Consider the following 17,448-nt stretch of genomic DNA (forward strand, 5'->3'; position numbering starts at 1 on the left):
TTCTCCAAGATTTCTATTAAGGGCACAAGCAGCTTGGCTTTAAATTTTACAAAGCAGATGTCCCTGCATTCACACATTATACTTCTTTTGCTGTAAAAATGCCTACTGCAGATCACTGCCCCTTTACCATCTGGCCAAACTCAGCTTGGTGAGTGCTTGGAGTACCCCCATACCACACTTCTCACTCTTCATGCTATCCAGATATATGTAAATGGTTATAAATCACACCCTGTAAGGCACAACTTTAGGCAGTATTCACACATGCTTAAAACTGCTTCTGACATCCAGCTAATCAGTCTTTTTTGTCAAAAAGATTTTCCTGTCTTGCAGATAACTGCCTGGAAAGATAAACTGCATCACTGAGGAAGGCAGAGCTGTAGTACTGTGGTGCTACTCTATGAAGTAAGATTATTACTTAAGTACCAAAATTAAAATTTAAGTCAAATAAATGAAGATTTGGGGCTTTATTCTTCAGCTTTATTCATATAGTATGAATTTTACCATTCTTTTGTCACTATAGGCTAGAAGTCTTCCTCTCCTTTTTCTTCACATCTTTCTGCATCTTATAGACAGGCAACAAAAAGGAGACAACGAAGAGGTAAGTTTTGGTTAGAGGAAGCCAGCATTGTTGCAAAGTGATTCACTAGAAGTGAATCAGCATTTGCATTCCCCTTTTCCAGTTAATGCATACTGGAAATGGGTCCCTGCCTTTTCTGTTTTTTTTGACTCCTGCACTTTTTAAGGAATTATGATATTTTCATCAATATTCCTCAATACAGAGGTACAATATTCCCACAAAAGTTTTTGGTTTATTAGCTATCATCTTGTTTCCTAGCTGCCAGCTAGACAGGGATGAAGAATATGACCAAAAGGAGTTAGGGACATCCTGTCCACAGGATTACTGTGGCACTACTGCCAACACCCTGCACAGGTACACCTCAGGCATTTGAATTTCACATTCTGACATCCAGTAGCCAAACCTCTGTGAAGTTTTTGCAACAGGAGTAGTTTCCTCTAACCAAAGGTCACTCCCAAAAGTAGGAAATAAACTGATGCTGTAACCGAGTGCATCAGCTGTGCTGCAGTACTGTAGGGATGAAGCTGTCCTGAACACAGAACGGGGAGCACAGTTTCCCAGGTTTTTTAGCTGAGAAAGATGGCCTCAACATCTTAACACCTGCAGACAGGAATAATAGTGGAAACCAGGATACCCTTGGGCTGGTACCTCCTTCCTGCAGCATCACGGGCACAACCTCAGCCTGTTGTGAACTGCACCTTTTAAAAGGTGCTATAAAGGGGCAGTAGTTGTCTGAGTAAAATTGCACCTCAGGTTGGCTGCTGGAAGAGAGAAAGCACGTTTTCTCCTCTCGATGCTTTTACCAACTGCAGTTTTGTTTTTCCATCGCTTGACAAGTCACATAACCCCAAGGTTGTACAAGGTTACCACAGCATACAGCGCAGGTGTTTGCAGCCCTAGCAGCAGCCACACACTCACCAGTACCACACGTGCATTAATTATGTGGAGATCCAAAAGGCCCACAAGGTTGCTTCTGAGGCAGTTCAGATCCCCACCTTCCCTTCAGTGGGGACACGAAATGGCGGTGCTGGGGGGTGCTCCCCACACAGAGCTCCCTGACACCGCTAACAGAACCTTCACGTGCATCACACTCGACAGGGTAGCCCAGCAGAACCCACCAGATGCGCCGGCTTGGTTACGGAGCTGCCCTGACCCGAACTGGTCCCGGTCCCCTTAAGAACACGCGCCGGGCTCACCGACGGACTCGAACCGCCAGCTGGACAGCCCGTATTAGATCAGACTCTCGGGTCAGCGAACCCAACTCTGACCCCTCCACAGAATGGAGAGGAGAAAAGAGACAACGCAGCGCCCAGCACAGGGGCGCGGCAGCCGCATCCCCCCTGAGGCGCCGGCGGCCGCCAGTGCCGGTGCGCCGTGTCCGTGGAACCAAGCGGGCGCTGCCGCCGCCCCAGGGCCCCGCGCAGCCGACGGCGGGGAGGCGCCGGGCAGGCCGGGAGCCGTAGTCCTTCCCTCCGCAGTGCGCGCCGGGAGCTGTAGTCCCCGCCAGCCCCTGCCCGCGGAAGATGGGGGCGGGCTCGAACGGCTCCATTTTGCGCCCATTGGAGGGGCTGCACGGCCGTCCCGCGGTCCCGGCGGCGCCAGCGCCGGGCAGGGCGCGACCAGCTGCCCGTGCCTCACCCCCTCCCGCTACCTGACCGCCGCGCCTCTCTGTTCCTGCTCTTCGCCCTCCCTCCCACCGGCACGGCGGTGGGGCCCGCACCCGCTCTCCCGCGAGCCGCCCGGCCCCCGCCGCTGGCCGCGGGCTGAGCGCGTCTTCCAGGGGCGAGGCCCCGTCCCTCAGTGGCGGCGCCTCCATGGTGCCCGCCGCCCCCCCCCGCCCCGTTGCAACAGGCAGGACGAGGAGGAAGCGGCCCCCGGGGGTCCCCACGGCCCCGCCGCCGGCCTGAGCAGAGCCGCCGCAGCGGGAGCCACCGAAGGGGCGGGGGGCGCCCGCGGGCCGCCGGAGATGGCGAACCAGCTGGTGATCCTCAACGTCTACGATATGGTGAGCGCCCAGCACGGCGGCGGGGGCAGGGGCAGGCAAGCCCGGCCCGGGGCCCTTGGCGGCGGCGTGGACCCGCACCTATGGCGGCAGGCGCGGGGTCCCGGCCCCCTCCCGGGGAGGCCGCGGGGTGGGGAGCAGCGGGAAACTTTCCCGGCCCTTCCCCTGAGCGGAATGAGTCCTTGGGGGCGGTGGGGAGGGCAGGAGGAATAACGAAGCGGGGCGACAGTGGGTTGCGGGGGTCTGTCAGGCCGTACGGATCTTTCGTGATCCCCAAAAGAAGTTTGCGGTGCCGGGGCCTTGCGGTGACAAGCAGGTCCGGTCCCTGGCGTGGGGGAAACTCTTACCCTACTGCGGATGAGTAACGAAACGGGAGTGCCCCCATCTCTTCGGCGTCCTCGGTTGTTGCCCCTGGGGCTCAGGCGAGGGGAGGCCCAGCCTTTCCTGCTCCTGAAAACCGTAAAAGTGGCTGGTTTTCCAGCAGGATAGTAGGAAAGAATCTCCAGTGGGTTTTTAGAGCTTTTTCAGGACTGTGTTGTTGGGGTTTTTTTTCCTTGACCAAGATGTTTGAACAGCTTCGGTATGGCCGCGACTTGGTAGAAATAATGGTAAAAAATCGAGATCCAGGTCTTGTGGCTGTAACACCTACAGCAACTCTTGTATTGTCTTACGTTCAACTACTCAAATGCCATGGTAACAAATGAGGTGTAAGTACCTCCAAAGAACGGGAGGTGAGGATAAGTAATATTAAGAAAATATTATCCGTTAATGCTTTTCAGTCGCTGGAAATTAGAAGAGGTAGCACTAGTTCTCTGGGCACCTTTTGAGACTACTGATAGAGGGACCATAGGCTTGACAGCAAGCTTCAGGTTACATTGTGTTACTTGGGTTGTTTTGGATAGGCTTTCCTACCACTACCGCTATTTTAAAGTGAACTTTCGGTGTTTTAAAAGGGTGAAGGTAGAGTCCAGGACTGCTGGCAGAGAGAAAAAGCAGTTTGTTTGCTTCAGGTACTCAGGCCACATTATTTACTAGCAATCAATAGGGAGCTGTCTGGCTTGAAATTAAAATTATATATGAGAATACATGAACTAGCCTGATTATTCTCTTTCACTGTAATATTACCATAAAAATCAATGTCTATGTCAGAGAATTTCTTTTTTCTTTCCACCCCTGTGTCCATATTCTGTCTCCAGCAAATACAACCTGTTACTTCTACATTGGTTTTCCATCATTGTAGAGAATGAGAGGAAACTGGAGAAAGAAGCAGTCTACTCACTGATTTTTCTGAGAGAGAGGGGAGGGGGAAACAAAAAGGGGTCTTTGCTCACCTGAGCTCATAGGTGATGTTGATATGACAAAAAATCAGTGTGCTTTGTTAATACAAGTCTTAAGGAGAAAAGGATGCTCTGTCTCATGCACATGTATGCCTTCTCTGGACAACAGGTAAAAAATATACATTGGAGAAGCCCTTTTAGCATGAAAAGAGATGGGTTTACATATATTAACTACAAGTATTTGTACAGAGACAAAAATAGGACGGAGAAAAGTCATGAGACTTAGGTGTGACAGTCATATATAAGATCTTTGAAGTTGAGGCTTGACGCACTTCTGACTCACTAAAATGGAAGACCCGGTGTTCTCACAGACTTGCTTAGCTGTGCAGTGCAGCACAGTTCATGTGCATTCTGTAAAGATGAACAGAATGGATTGTCTCCTGGGTAAGTGCCTGCCTGGAGAGTAATGCCATGGCCTCTGTCAGAAATTCCATTCTCTCTGTGATGATGGTGTTGGTGGGGTGTGACTTCAGCATGCCTTTGCTTCTTCTCTTGTGGTAGTCTAGTCTTTCATTCATATGGTTCTCCTTCATCTCTTAGTCCTTACCTTTCATTCCTGCAACCCATGACTTTGTTTCTTTTTCCTCTGGAGTTGAGTTACTATCATCAGTTTTACACCAGTGGTCCTACAAAGGCTGACAGGAGGGGAGGAGAAAAAAAAAGCAACAGGAAGGCTGTGCTCATAAAAACTAGAGTCATGCTTTTCCTTAGGACATGTTGGGCACTGATAGCTGTCCTGTTGTGATTCTTTGGGCTCTGCCTGCATCAGTAAGTAGCATAGTCTCTAAAGTCACCATCTGTGGAAGGAGCTTTCTCTCCAAAAGCCAGCAGATGTTTGATCACATGTAGGGAAGGCTTGTGCCCTGGTCTGCAGTTGTGGTATTTGTTGAAGCTATGCAGCACCACAAATTATACGTCCTGTAAGCTGAGACCATTAAGCAGAATACGTCTGTGTCCTGCTTCAGCTGTGCGTGCTTTTTTTATAATAATATCTGTGTTATTTGACCATTAGAGAAGAGTATTTCCTGCTAACTGGAAAGAAAAACTGAGGTTCCCACAGTGTCTGAAAGGCACTGTCAGTATACATCCAGCCTCAAAATTTGCCCCTGAACAATGTCTCCATCTACCTCAAACTTGTTTGAAGCAACAGCTTATAAGTTAAAACTTCACTTCCATGTTGCATAGCATGTAGGCAGCCTGCTGAAATCCATAATACTGTGTTGTTTGGGTGCCTCTGAGAGGTGGGGGAGAAGGGCAGATTCTTGTGGGAGCTATTTTGAAGTTGTGTTTACTCATCAAATCCTGCCAACTGTGTATTGAGGTGCTGGCAGGTTTAGTGTTTGCTTCTGACATTTCACGTGACCCATGGAGGTGGCTTTGGGCTTTTTTGTAGTTTAGGTTTGGATTTTTTGTTTTTTTTTTTTTTTTGGAACAACAGACCACTATTAGGCACCTATACCATAAGATTACTATAATCACAGCAGCTATATGAGCAGCTTTATTTTAACCCCCTGCATTTCCCAGACACTGGCTTGGGTATGCAGAGGAGTACTGGGTGACCTTGCTACTGTTCAAAGTACATAGAAGAGTGAGTTGATTTTTTTTTGAGCATATACCCTTCCATTGTCCTTAGCACTTGAAAAAGCAAAACTCTTTGATTAAACCAGAATTTGAGGAGGGTTGTGTGTGTTGTACAAGAAAGCAGACTTCCAAGTACTGGTAACTTTACAGAGGAAGAAAAGCCCAAGGTCCTATTTGTGTGCTGCAGTTCATGCCTTTGAAAATCTTGTATGATTGTTAAAAGGCTAGGGTGAGCTCTTTGATATATATTGTGCTTTTAGAACAGAGTACTTTATAGTTTCATTTTAACTAACTGCTATTTTTAGGAGTCTAGCTTTTTTGTACCCAAAGTAGCATCCTATTTTTTTACTTGTCAAAGAAGGTTATAACAATTTAAAGTATTAAAATAAATGAAAGCTTTGAGGAAATAATGAAGATTTTTTTTTTTAAGCATTGTGATTAGTGTTTTTCTTTCATTTCAGTGACATGACTTTACTGTGCACATGGAAAAGTTCTCTAATATTTTCATTGGGATAGTTGCATTAAACATTAATTCCCATTTTGCAACACTGACTTACTGCAAAATACCAAGGATCTGGGGTTCTACTTCTTCTTTGTAATCTATTATGGCACCTTCTTATCAAGACTAAATGAAAGGAATTGATTTTGTAGAAGCAAGGATATAGCTTCTGGGATCAGTTTGGGATTCCAAAACTTTTAGCATGTTACTGAACCTGTAAGTTATATAGATGTCATCTGATTTGCAGTCTTTATTTTGTAAGTCATGCATAATCTTTTCAGCAGTAGCCAAATTCAGCATACTTTAAGTTGCATTTGTCCTGCATTTCTTCAGTGAGATAAAGAATTTTGTTCAATGAGAAAATGTGCCCAACCTTCCAATAGCTGATCCAGATTAAGTAATAATTAGATATAATTACTGTTCCTAGGGGGAAAGTAACTGTCTTATTGAAATTCTTCTATCTTCAGTTAACCTACTCTGTTCTTACTGGAAGTATTAAGTGAAGTGCCAGCTTGCTGTAGGCACTTCCTCCAGAGCTGCTGACGTTTATTTCATTTGTCACCAGTGCTCAGTTTTTGTAGTTTAGTGAGCCCCATGTGCTTCATGTGTTTAGGGTGGCACCAGTGAGGATGCACCTGGATAGCACTGGGCTTGCTGAGCAGTTTTCCATCCCCTTCCTCTGCTTCTGTACAGATCAATGAGGAGGGCTGGTGACCTGTCCTTTCCCCTACACTTTGCCTTAGGTTTGACAGGGTTGTGGGAGGGGAGAAACATGCATTTTTTTTTCTCTCTTTTTCTGCCTGATAAAAAGCTTGGCTTTATTGCTAACACTTCTTATGGGATATCTTGTGTAGCTTTTGTTCCATTTTCAGAGAGATGCAATAAGCTTGCTTGGCATTAACAGATCTGATGCATTTGTGATGTGTAGGTTATTTGGAACTGAGGCTGGGCACAAGAGTTTGCTGGCCAAATGAGTGTCCAGGAGAGGAAAGAGAAAGCACCAGGGTCCCTGTATTGCTCAGTTCTAGACTCGCTTCATTTGGATGCACCTCTAGTTAGGCAAAACACTTTCTTCCTGTGCTGACAAACTGTATGTTGGATGTGCCTACAGTTTTGACTATAAATAAAAACTTTAAACTATTTTGAAATGGTCAGCTGATAAAGTGTGGGATAGGGCTGCCTTCAGAACTGAAACAGGTTTATGCTGAAGTAAATTCCAATTTCTGGGGACTTTGATTTCACTTCAGAAAACAGAACAGAAGTCTATTAAGGTGATTTCAGCCTGTCTCACATGTCTTTGAGTGTGTCTTGGGTTCATCTGGTCAAAAGCAAAAGTGTGGCAATCACAGGTGTGTGTATATTACACTCCTACATTCTAATGTTATTTTTTAAAAAAAATGCTCCTGCATGATTACTGCAGTTCATCCTAGAATGTGTTCCACTTAACAGAAAACTTTATAACGCATAACTTTTTGACAAATCAAAAGTTGACCTGTATTTCTCCCAGGTGTGTGGTGTCCCTGATTGACAGACATGGGCAGCACTAAAACACCAGAGTAGAGCCTGTGTATTAATTTAATTCACTGTGCAGAGTTGGGGAATTTTAACAGCATGTTCTGTTCCTATAAAATGGGTTGTGCAGTTTTACTTTGTGGTAGGGTTTTATGCTTTTGATGTGGGGGACAAATACCTGTCAGTCTGGTATGAAAAGACAAATCTGTGTTGGAAACTAATTTTTTGTTTTCTTCTTTCCTTTTAGTATTGGATGAATGAGTACACTTCTTCCCTTGGAATTGGAGTGTTCCATTCAGGTATAGAGGTGTATGGGCGAGGTATGTAAAAGAAAAACACAACTTACTCTTTGTTCTAGTAATATTATTTAATATTTTTCAAGTAGTGAGCTCCTGAAACCTGTTCATCAGTTTCCTCTTGAAGTTCTCATCTCTTCTGCCTCTGGAAAAAAGCTCAGATACAAATAATACATCAGTGATCTTGCATTCTGGTATAAAGCTATTAATTTTTAGCTACAGAAATAATAATCATGTTGCAGATGTGCTCGATGCTCAGGAAACACTCTATTCCTTTTTGGTAAGTTGGCTTGTATTAAAGAGACTCTTAAAGAAAGAGTCATATCATGCATACTCTCTACCAAAGATACACTTTGTGTATCTTTAGATTTGTGATAAATACAGCAATACATTCCAATTTGATAAATAGGGTGTGCTCTGGGGATGCAGTTTTCTGGTATGTTCAGGCCACTTTGAGTCTCCATTGCTGCCAGAAAGTGTTTCTGAGCACACTGTAGCACAGGCTGAGGTTTGAGGTGCTCCTGCCTAGCAGTATAATGCTGTGAGGTGATGGTTTTGTTAAAAGTAGTCCATTTAAAGAAGAAAAATCTACTTTGATTCTTTTTGTTTGGTTGGGTTTCGGTTTTTTGGGGAGGGGGGTTGGTTTTTTTTGAGAGGGGGATGTTTTTTATTTGGAGAGAGGAGAAGCAGCAAAAGGTGTGGCATATCATCCAGAGACTACATTGTGCCAAGTTACCTTATGGATGTTTCAGCTACTATAATGGTCCCATTGTGAGGGGATTTGCAAGTGTTAAGAGCCAAGAATCGACAAAACACAATGCTTATTGTTAAAACTTTCTTGGATTTCTTTTAATCCAAACCAGAAAGACCTGACTCTTAATAGTGCTCTGCCTGAAACCCAGTTCTTGTGCCAAATACCTGTGCCTCCCTTCCTGTTCAGATTTTAGCAGCTTTCTCACAGAGCAGGTCATACCCCTGCTGGAACAATGACTTACATTTTTCAAAGCCTACCAAACTTTATTTATTAACCTGTTGTAAAAAAGATTATCCAAAAACTGAATACTGGAGGTGTTACGAGGTGGATAATGTGTTACGAGTTGTGAGGAAAGGAAGCCTGAAGTCATGCTTAAAGCTTTCTATTGACTCTGGGTATGGTATTCTGTGTTGTCTGAGACACAGCAGGAAGCTGAAGCACACTGTGGTATTTTCATGTATTATAAGTGCTTATGGCAGCAGATGCTATGTCCAGACTTTAGATGCATGTGCTGGTTTACTTTCTTGCTATAGCAAAGAAGTGTAGACAGTTGAACTCTTATAAATCAAGAAATTTAAAAAAAAAACAACAACTATTAGGCTGCTACTTGCTGCCACACTTAAGAGTTGTAGTGTGCAGTGAACAGAAGCACCATCAGACCTTTGAGGATGCAGTATGCTGAATCCCTAATCAAGCATGTATAAAGAATATGGGTGGGATTTTCAGTTTAAGTTGGAAATCCTTACTCATACAATGAAAACAGTATACGTTTACTGCAAAGTTATTAAACCTGTACACTGATGTAGGAAATGTCCTGTCAGTTTTTGCTCTGGTTAACTAGTAAATAATAAAACTATTCATTTCCAGCTCCTTGCATTTGTTACCTGTGTAAGTTGGATGTCTAGTTTCTAGCTTTGGATCCTTATAGTAATCTTCTAGTCAGTGAGGTCTGTTGTTCTTTACTGTCACATTATGCCATTGTTGTTAAATCTGATCTTTCTCTTTCAGAATTTGCCTACGGTGGTCATCCATACCCTTTTTCTGGAATATTTGAAATTTCACCAGGAAATGCTTCTGAGCTAGGAGAAACATTTAAATTTAAGTAAGAAAAATACCTGTTCTCTTGCTTTTGAAAAGCCATATTAAAAAGACGACTTGTTCCATTTATTTTTGAAGATAATGTCTTGAATCGTGCTATAGCATTTCTGACTTTCTGAGAAGTTAGTGTGTTTACTTAGAAATATGGAAGATGGCCAGAGGTGATGAGAGTAAAGTATCTGCAGCAAAGATCATTATTTTTAGTATACCATTAAATGCTTACATGTCTACAAATTACATGGTCTTTTGGCCAGCTTTTGTTATTCATACAGTATAATACAATGGGGTAACTTTTTCAAGGTAGTGAAATTTTAATTCAAAGGAAAAGCTGAAAAATGTTACTTTTCAAGGTTTCCCCATGTCTCTTTTCCACTTTCTCAGTGTGATTGCCTTGACCCTTCCCTACATTACAAGCTCTTATCTGTTCTCAGCTGCCACTTGGAAACAATGTCCTTTGGAGAGGAGGGGGAAGTTGCATCCTCTGCTTTTCACAATAAAGTCGGAAAGAACTTCAGTGAGCTACAGGTGGCCAATCAGCAAGAAAATAATCTCTCATGATAAAGATGGAAGTGGTGCTGTAAAATGGAATGAAAAGAATGTGTGTTATCCTAGGAGGGTGGAAAGGTCTTGTCACCTACAATGGTGTGGTTTTTGAGCAAGGAATGACCAGTAATCCACTTACATCATGGAAGCCTGATCACTGTTCTCTCTGTTTCTCTTCTAGGGAGTCTGTAGTTCTAGGCAGTACTGACTTCATGGAAGATGACATAGAAAAAATAGTAGAAGAGCTTGGAAAAGAATTCAAAGGAAATGCTTATCACCTAATGCACAAAAACTGCAATCACTTTTCTTCATCTTTGTCTGAGGTAAACAAACTTGAAGGTCTGTAAAGGTTCTTCCCAGGTGGCTACAGAACGTCATCTCCTTCCTGCACTTTGGAATGTTTGGCTGAATTTCTGACTTCCTATCCCTGCTACCTTGGGAAAATGTGTCTGTTTTAAATGTTTTATTTGTGCTGATATCCAAAGCATGGTATTGTGCTGCCAGAAATATACTAAATATTGTTGTCATACATAGTTTTTGTTTGAGCAGAGGCTCATTACTGATCGAGAGATAAATAAAGCATTAACAGGATTTCAGAATCATTTTAGATCACTGCTGAAGAGAGAACCATGTGTTCTTTTCATCAGTATTTCCCCATAGAGCCATCACACTGAAAATAATTTGTAAAGTTATGACTTCTTGTTGAAGAATCACAAAGGCATTGAAGTTTCACAGACACTGTTAATCTCTTCAGAGGTTTTTATCAAGTTATTGCCATGCCAGCATCTCCGTGCTGCTGCTATAGGTACCTGAGTGGTGCTAAGTAGCTAACTGTGGAGTTGAATGGGCTTTGCTTTTCCCCCTCAGCTTCATTTTAATGTGATTGGTTTGGCAATATGATTTGAATGCCTGGCCAGTCACGTGTATCAACACAAGGGAAAGGGTCAGGAACAGGTAACCCAAGAGGAATGGCAGTTGTGATTTTTATCTGTGCTTGTCAGAATTTTTTCTGTTTCATTGAAGCACTCCAAAAATGGATGGCCGGTTTGTTTTTTCTTTTTTTCCATAGTGAATTTCCATAAAATTTAATTGCTCCTTTTTTCAAAATAGCTAATGACACACTGATAGTATAGCCTGTGTTTTGTGTACACTGCTTGGTCTGCCAGTGGTACTGGAAAATATTACTGAGATGATGATTCATGTATAACACATTAAGTAGGGTAAGACACCAAGATAGCTGCAGCTGGCATGAAATCTGGGCTCTGCAGTCAGGGTTTTGCTGTATTTGTCAACCCATGTGGTCAGGTTGTTTCTGTTTTGTCTTGTCCTGTTCAGTGTTCAGATTTATAAAACCAGGGGTGTGATTACAAGTTAAATGCTGCTCAGTAATGGCAGTGATGCTCCCATTAGCTGTGTTTTTTCTCTAGATTTACAGTATAGTGAGTAATACCCGAAGTGAATATGAAGGTAGTTAAGTAAAATAGCTCACTCCTTGAATAGGGACAACAAAACCATTTCATGACTGATGTACGTTAAAAGCATTTTATGCAGCTTTATATATTTTTATGTAGTTTTCTATATTTCTGAGGAGTTGAAACCAGCTTTGCATTATATGGCTTCTCTTGTGCCAGTGAACCTGAGTGTGTGTGTGTGTGTGTGTGTGTGTGTGTGTGTGTGTGTGTGTGTGTATGTGTATGTATGCTTGGCCTTTTAAGATTGTGATGTCTTGTGCAGAGCCATCAGAGGCTGTCCCAGTGAATAACCTCAGCTATTATGCTTTACTCCATGTAACTGTAGTATTGACACTGTCTTCCTGACTGCTTGATTTCAGGGTGCTGTCAGATCTCTCCTGCAACTTCTGTTTGAGGAACTAGTGGTTCCACTATTTCTAGTGGAATAGAAAGCATACCTTAACTCTATTCTGTGCCTTTTACAGAAGCTGTTCAAACAGAGTGAAGGGGCTGGGCTTTCTGGGGCTTCTAAAAAAAAATGTGTAGAACCAATGTGCCAATCTCTCAGTGCACAACAAGTCTCCTTGTGTAACCTGGAGTGCTGCTTTTACTGACGGAGAAAGTTTTCCTGGTGCAGCTAACTCGAGTGCTTCTTGACTGGTGTTTGTCATATGTGAATCATAAGGCTGCTGCAGCATTTGCTTTTTATTTACAGTACTGTGGTTTTGTTACTGATGAATCCAGAAGACCAATTAATCACTTCTTTTCCCTTCCCCCCCCCCCAGATTCTGTGTGGGAAAGAGATTCCACGATGGGTGAATCGCCTTGCCTACTTCAGCTCTTGTATACCATTTCTCCAGAGCTGTCTGCCCAAGGAGTGGCTAACTCCTGCAGCCCTCCAGTCTAGTGTGAGCCAGGAGCTACACGATGAGCTGGAGGAAGCTGAGGATGCAGCAGCATCAGCTTCCTTGGCAACCTCAGCATCTGGGTCTAGAACTGGTCGCCATACCAAATTATAAGTCCTCCTCCAAAGTGGTAAATGAAAAACTTCAGTTTAGTCTCTCCAGCAGTTGACTTCCTGACAGAGCATGAGAGTTCATTCTAGAACATTGGGTTTATATGCAAAAAAGACTCTCATCAACCTGTTTCAGCTCAGGATTATTTATGTAGTGAAAAGAATTGCTGGGAGAAAAGGGAAGGATTTTGTGTGAAGCCACCCTTTTCATTTTCACCTATTTTGTAAACCTGGGTTATCTTAACATCTTGTATAAAGCAGAACTTAATTATTTGTTTACAGTATTGTGTACTGCTGTTTACAAGTCCTGTAAGGACTCCTGCCACCATGGAAGAAGAGATAATTTGAGTTTTATGTAACTGTGGGTATAACTCAAAAGCAGTGGTATGACGCCCTGGATGAACTCTCCACTTTGTTTTCAAGATTTAAGGCAGGTGAACATTAAATTTCTGAGAAGTGCCAGAAACTGCAGAAATTCTGTATGTGTGAACAGGGTACTGTGCACTTAAAGTGGCTGATGTAAACAGGTAGATTCTGGGATGTAGGGAGACTGGTTTTGTCCAAGATCTGTTATTGGAAGTATGACCTCTACATTAATGAAACTGTGGATTTTTGCACATGTGAAGGGAAATTACTATCTCATTACAATGCACATTGATCCTTTTATTTTTTTAACTCAGCCATGTAGTTTGCATCCTGTCTTCTGTCTATATTTACTGTCTACTTCAACTGGGATTTAGACATGTAAATCATCAACAAATTTTTCACCATCTGCTTTACTTGATTTCAAGCTTGTATATACCAGTTAGTACTTGTACTCTTTTTTGGTTTCATATAGTTTGGATTAGTGTAATACGAGCCGTTTATGGTTGGGAAATGGCCTTGGCTTTCTGCTGCTGATTTTTCTTCATTTTAGGTTGTAAACATTTGTGTCTCTTTTTGAGCGCTAAATTACTGCCCAGTTGTGCATATCTGCACAAATTATAGAGAAACCCTAATTTATTTTCCCACAGTCTCTCTCTGTCATAGTAACTTTCTTGTCAAATGTAATGAAGAAAAACCTGAAAATTGCTTATGCACCTGTGTGTTTACACAGCAGAACCCACTAATCTGCACACGTAATTATATCTGAAGGTAATAGATACTATTTTCTAAAACACAGAAGTATGTTTGCTGGTAGATTATAATTAGAGCTAAATTATAATTAGTGATCAGAATATATAACATAATGCCTTATTCTTGTTCACTTACCAAGAGAATTAATGGTTCTTCCTGTCATTAGTGTAAATTAGTGAGGTTCTATTGTGCACATAAGGATACAGTAGCACAAACAGGAGGGAGGTGAGCTTGTGTGGTTTTTAAGACTTGCTGCCTTAAACTAACAAAGAACATACCACCTGTAAACTGATGAGCTCACAGAGTGTGCATTCCTAGAAGTACAAATGATTCTTACAAACTTTATTTTCAGTCTGTTGCTGGGTTTAATTTTTCCATTAAGTGAAGTACTGACTCTACAGTTTCTGCTGTTCGAAGGGAAAAAGTCCTCTTAGGAGGCAAGAATGTTTCATGTGATGAGTGCTCCTAGCCACGGGTAATTCATGCCATTGAACCCTGCAGGAAGGTGTAACTGGCTGTATCATAGAATTCTGGTGGTCACAAACTCTGACTCATGCTGGAAACAGGTGGAAGTTTTTCTGATAGCAGTTGGGTTGAATCCTTTGTCAGTCTTTAAATTGTCACTCATCCTCTGTGATGCAGTGTAGGTACAGAGAGAGGGATGCTCAGTTCTGGGGAAAAAAATCAAGTGAGACTCTCCCTGGAAAGAGTGGGATAATAGTATAAGTTTCCTTAAGTGTGATTTGGTACATGTTTTAATAATCTGTCAAAGTGGGAAATGTGTAGAACCGATAAGTCTACCACAAACTATGTTCTCTGGTCTCCAGAAGCTGGACATACTGACTCTCCCTGTTGACTGCTTTTTCACTTGAATCTCTGAATCTGAGTTTTCTTTTTTGTCCTGTAGTGAAAATGAACATGGTGGTCTCCAGTCAACTCTAAAGCATTACAGAACTGGATCTCACACTACTTACAGCTTAGGCAACAGGCCACAGGCAGGTTATTTTGTCTCTGCTGTGCAGCTGTGGTAGAAATGTGACTTAAGTCTTGTGGCCAAGGCAGGTCCTTTATTTCAGCTCAGGGTTGAGGCCACTGATCTAGCAACATGTACTGTAGCTTTTCCTAGTTTTTAGGAAAAATAAATAGAATGAATTTTCATTGCTACCTAACTTTTGTGTACCAAAATCTGCTTTTTAGGCTTCTGATATCTCCAGAGTGCTAGGTCACAAATCTGTACACCTTCATGAACACTCACAACTACAGCATGTACAATGCAAGAACATGACAGATCACAGCACAGTTTTTATTTAGAAGTAAAGTGAGACTATTTTTTATAAAGCAGACTGAAAAGTTTGTAACAAAAGCATTCATTTTATTGGTAGCTGAAAATACTGTCTTATGCTCCTCTTTTTTCTTGTTGTTTTGTTTGGGGTTTTCTGTTTTGGTTTTGATGCAAAACCATCCATTTGTAAGTTCTGTGAGGAAACTGACATCTGAACCCTGAAGACTGTTGGGTATTGTATCAAACCACATGGTGCTGTAGTTTCAGTCACCTGCTGTCAATTCAGCCTCCACTTGATGCCTCCAAGAAGTCACCCTGCCAGTGGCTACTCTGATTTGTTAGCAATAGAGCAAGTTACCTTTCACCAGCATTACTGCCAAGCAGGGATTACTTTAGCCTACTAATGACCACACTGTGCTAGGACTAGAACACTCCAAAATGCTGTGAGAAAGCTGGACACCTGTGGAGACTTTTCCATCAAAACGGGTAGAAAAATATCACTACTTCAGGGTTCTGCTCTGTTTACTTTCTCATTTTTGTTTAGTTTTCTGTAAGAGTAGTTTTTATACACATTACCTTCTTAAAGTCATGTTATTTAAATGCCATTTTCTGTTCAGCAAGCCAAACAAATCCAATGTACTGTCAGTGTGCACCAGTAACTTCAGAGTGGCTTGGTAAAAATATAGTTGCATTACTTCTAAAACTTGCAATGCAATTCTGATCACTATTGATACATGATAATTTTCACTGTTGGAAGTTGGTTTCAAGCGGAATATTCACTGATGCATTTTTTGTAAACTTGTATTCAAGTTTACTACATAGTATTTGTATAAAATTCAGAGAATTTTGACTTTTGTTACCTGTACATGGCAACAAGTTGTCTAGCATCTGAAACTTAAATCCATCAATGGTTTATTAAAAATACTTTTATAAAAAAAAAAACCAAAAAAAAAACCCCAGTTGGCTCTATGTGTGTTATTCCTGTGGTGCCTACAGCTTGTTTTGTCAGTGCCATCCCAGCTGATCTTTGGTTTTGAAAGATGCTTTTGAAGGACAGTGAAACTATTCAAGTATTTTCTATAGTTAAGCTATAGGCTGTACTCTGATGTGGGCATCAGGAGATGTGGTTTGCCTTGAGGCATTACTAAGAGCCACTAGATTTTAAATTCAGAATGTTTTGAGATTTGGTGTGCTAGCTACAGCTATGGAGATAAAAAACACTTCAGGTATGCTTGGGACACGTTGCAAATGTATGTGCCATATTCTGCAGCTCTGCTCAACAGCCTTGTAGTCTGGATTTGCACCAAACAAAGCAGCCATGAGGTGTGTGGGGTCTGTAATGTCTGTGTCTTGTCAGTTCTGAGCAGAGCAGCATTACCCAGACAGGCAACGCCAGCCTCAGCCACTGCTACCCACACCCTGCCAGCTCCTACTGCAGCTGTGCCACCTGTGTCACAGCCCAGTGCTGACCCAGACTGCAGAAATGCCCCAGGCTCTTTAATTACAAAGCTGCAAAGCTGTTTCCCACTCAATTCAACTTGTGTTGCACCTGACCCCTGCACGGTTTTGTGAGGTGGTGGCACCTCTGTTTGAAGCTGTGGTTGCTCTGTGTTCCCTTTTCCAGCTGCTACTGCATCCTAATCACTAGCAAGGCTACAGAAGAGTTTTGAGGATTTTGTTTCCTATTGAAACTCCACAATTATGACAGCTCATCAGGTAAAATTATGTGAATCCCAGATAAATGAATATGTGGTATCTGATGGCCAAGAGTGCCTATCTGCTTCTTAGGAAGGTGATAAATACACACAAAAAAAAGAATTTTGCATTGTTTCTTAATGGGTGAGTAGCTGACTTTAACTGACCTCTTAAAGAAAACAGAAATGTTTCAAATGGAATTTCTAAAACATTTTCTTTAGGCACTCAGGGTTTATGTTCCCAGTTTGTCATCAGAACATCTTCTAAACAGGTGAAGTTTTTTTACAGCTAAAGGCACCTTAAGTCATATTGCTCCCCCTGAATAAATACTGGTCCTTCCACAGGCAGAGGGTGGGTAGCCAGTGGTTCTCATACTCTTCAAAAGTGCCAGTCCTGCAGTTCCCAAAACCAGAAAGCCTGTTCCTGATTACCTGCTGTGCTGCTTCTGGCCCCTGTGGTTGTGTGAGATGAGAGAAATTGCTGTTAGTGTCTTCTCAGTGCAGCCAATGAAGCTGAAAGAGAGGGGCTTTGTGTGTGCCTCATGAGGGCCCTTAAAACCCTGCTTGTGGCTTTCAACTCTGAAGATTTCCTTTCAGAGGATATTTTTTACCTTTTTATCCCCTGTCACTTTTACAGAAATTGAAACAAGGTGCCCAAATTCTGGACTTCAAGAAGCCATGACCTGCTGAG

The 17,448-nt window shown here is 42.5% G+C and overlaps 1 protein-coding gene across 2 annotated transcripts; it reads left to right on the forward strand.

Moving 5' to 3' along the window:
- The first annotated feature begins 1,806 nt into the window (after positions 1–1,806).
- On the forward strand, positions 1,807–15,641 carry DESI2 (desumoylating isopeptidase 2). Of its 2 annotated transcripts, XR_011724928.1 has the most exons (6): positions 1,807–2,582; positions 7,756–7,828; positions 9,567–9,660; positions 10,381–10,522; positions 11,310–11,419; positions 12,436–12,571. XR_011724928.1 is itself a non-coding variant. In XM_071739117.1 (5 exons), exons 1-5 carry the CDS (start codon positions 1,857–1,859, stop codon positions 12,667–12,669), a joined length of 1,269 nt encoding a protein of 422 aa, XP_071595218.1. In that variant the 5' UTR covers positions 1,820–1,856; the 3' UTR covers positions 12,670–15,641. The 2 variants fall into 2 exon arrangements, 1 of the variants encoding a protein (XP_071595218.1); XM_071739117.1 differs by lacking the exon at positions 11,310–11,419 and having other exon boundaries at positions 1,820–2,582; positions 12,436–15,641.
- Positions 15,642–17,448: the final 1,807 nt, after the last annotated feature.

The sequence above is a fragment of the Heliangelus exortis genome, chromosome 3 (genome assembly GCF_036169615.1).
Source record: "Heliangelus exortis chromosome 3, bHelExo1.hap1, whole genome shotgun sequence".
Taxonomy (NCBI): Eukaryota; Metazoa; Chordata; class Aves; order Apodiformes; family Trochilidae; genus Heliangelus; species Heliangelus exortis.

What these genes read in the sequence shown, in the direction of transcription:
- DESI2 (XM_071739117.1), top strand. Translation starts at nt 1,857, where the DNA reads ATGGAGAGGAGAAAAGAGACAACGCAGCGCCCAGCACAGGGGCGCGGC. An exon ending in TCCTCAACGTCTACGATATG is followed by an intron (nt 2,583 to 7,755) that starts GTGAGCGCCCAG and finishes CTTTCCTTTTAG; the next exon opens with TATTGGATGAATGAGTACAC. An exon ending in TATAGAGGTGTATGGGCGAG is followed by an intron (nt 7,829 to 9,566) that starts GTATGTAAAAGA and finishes TTTCTCTTTCAG; the next exon opens with AATTTGCCTACGGTGGTCAT.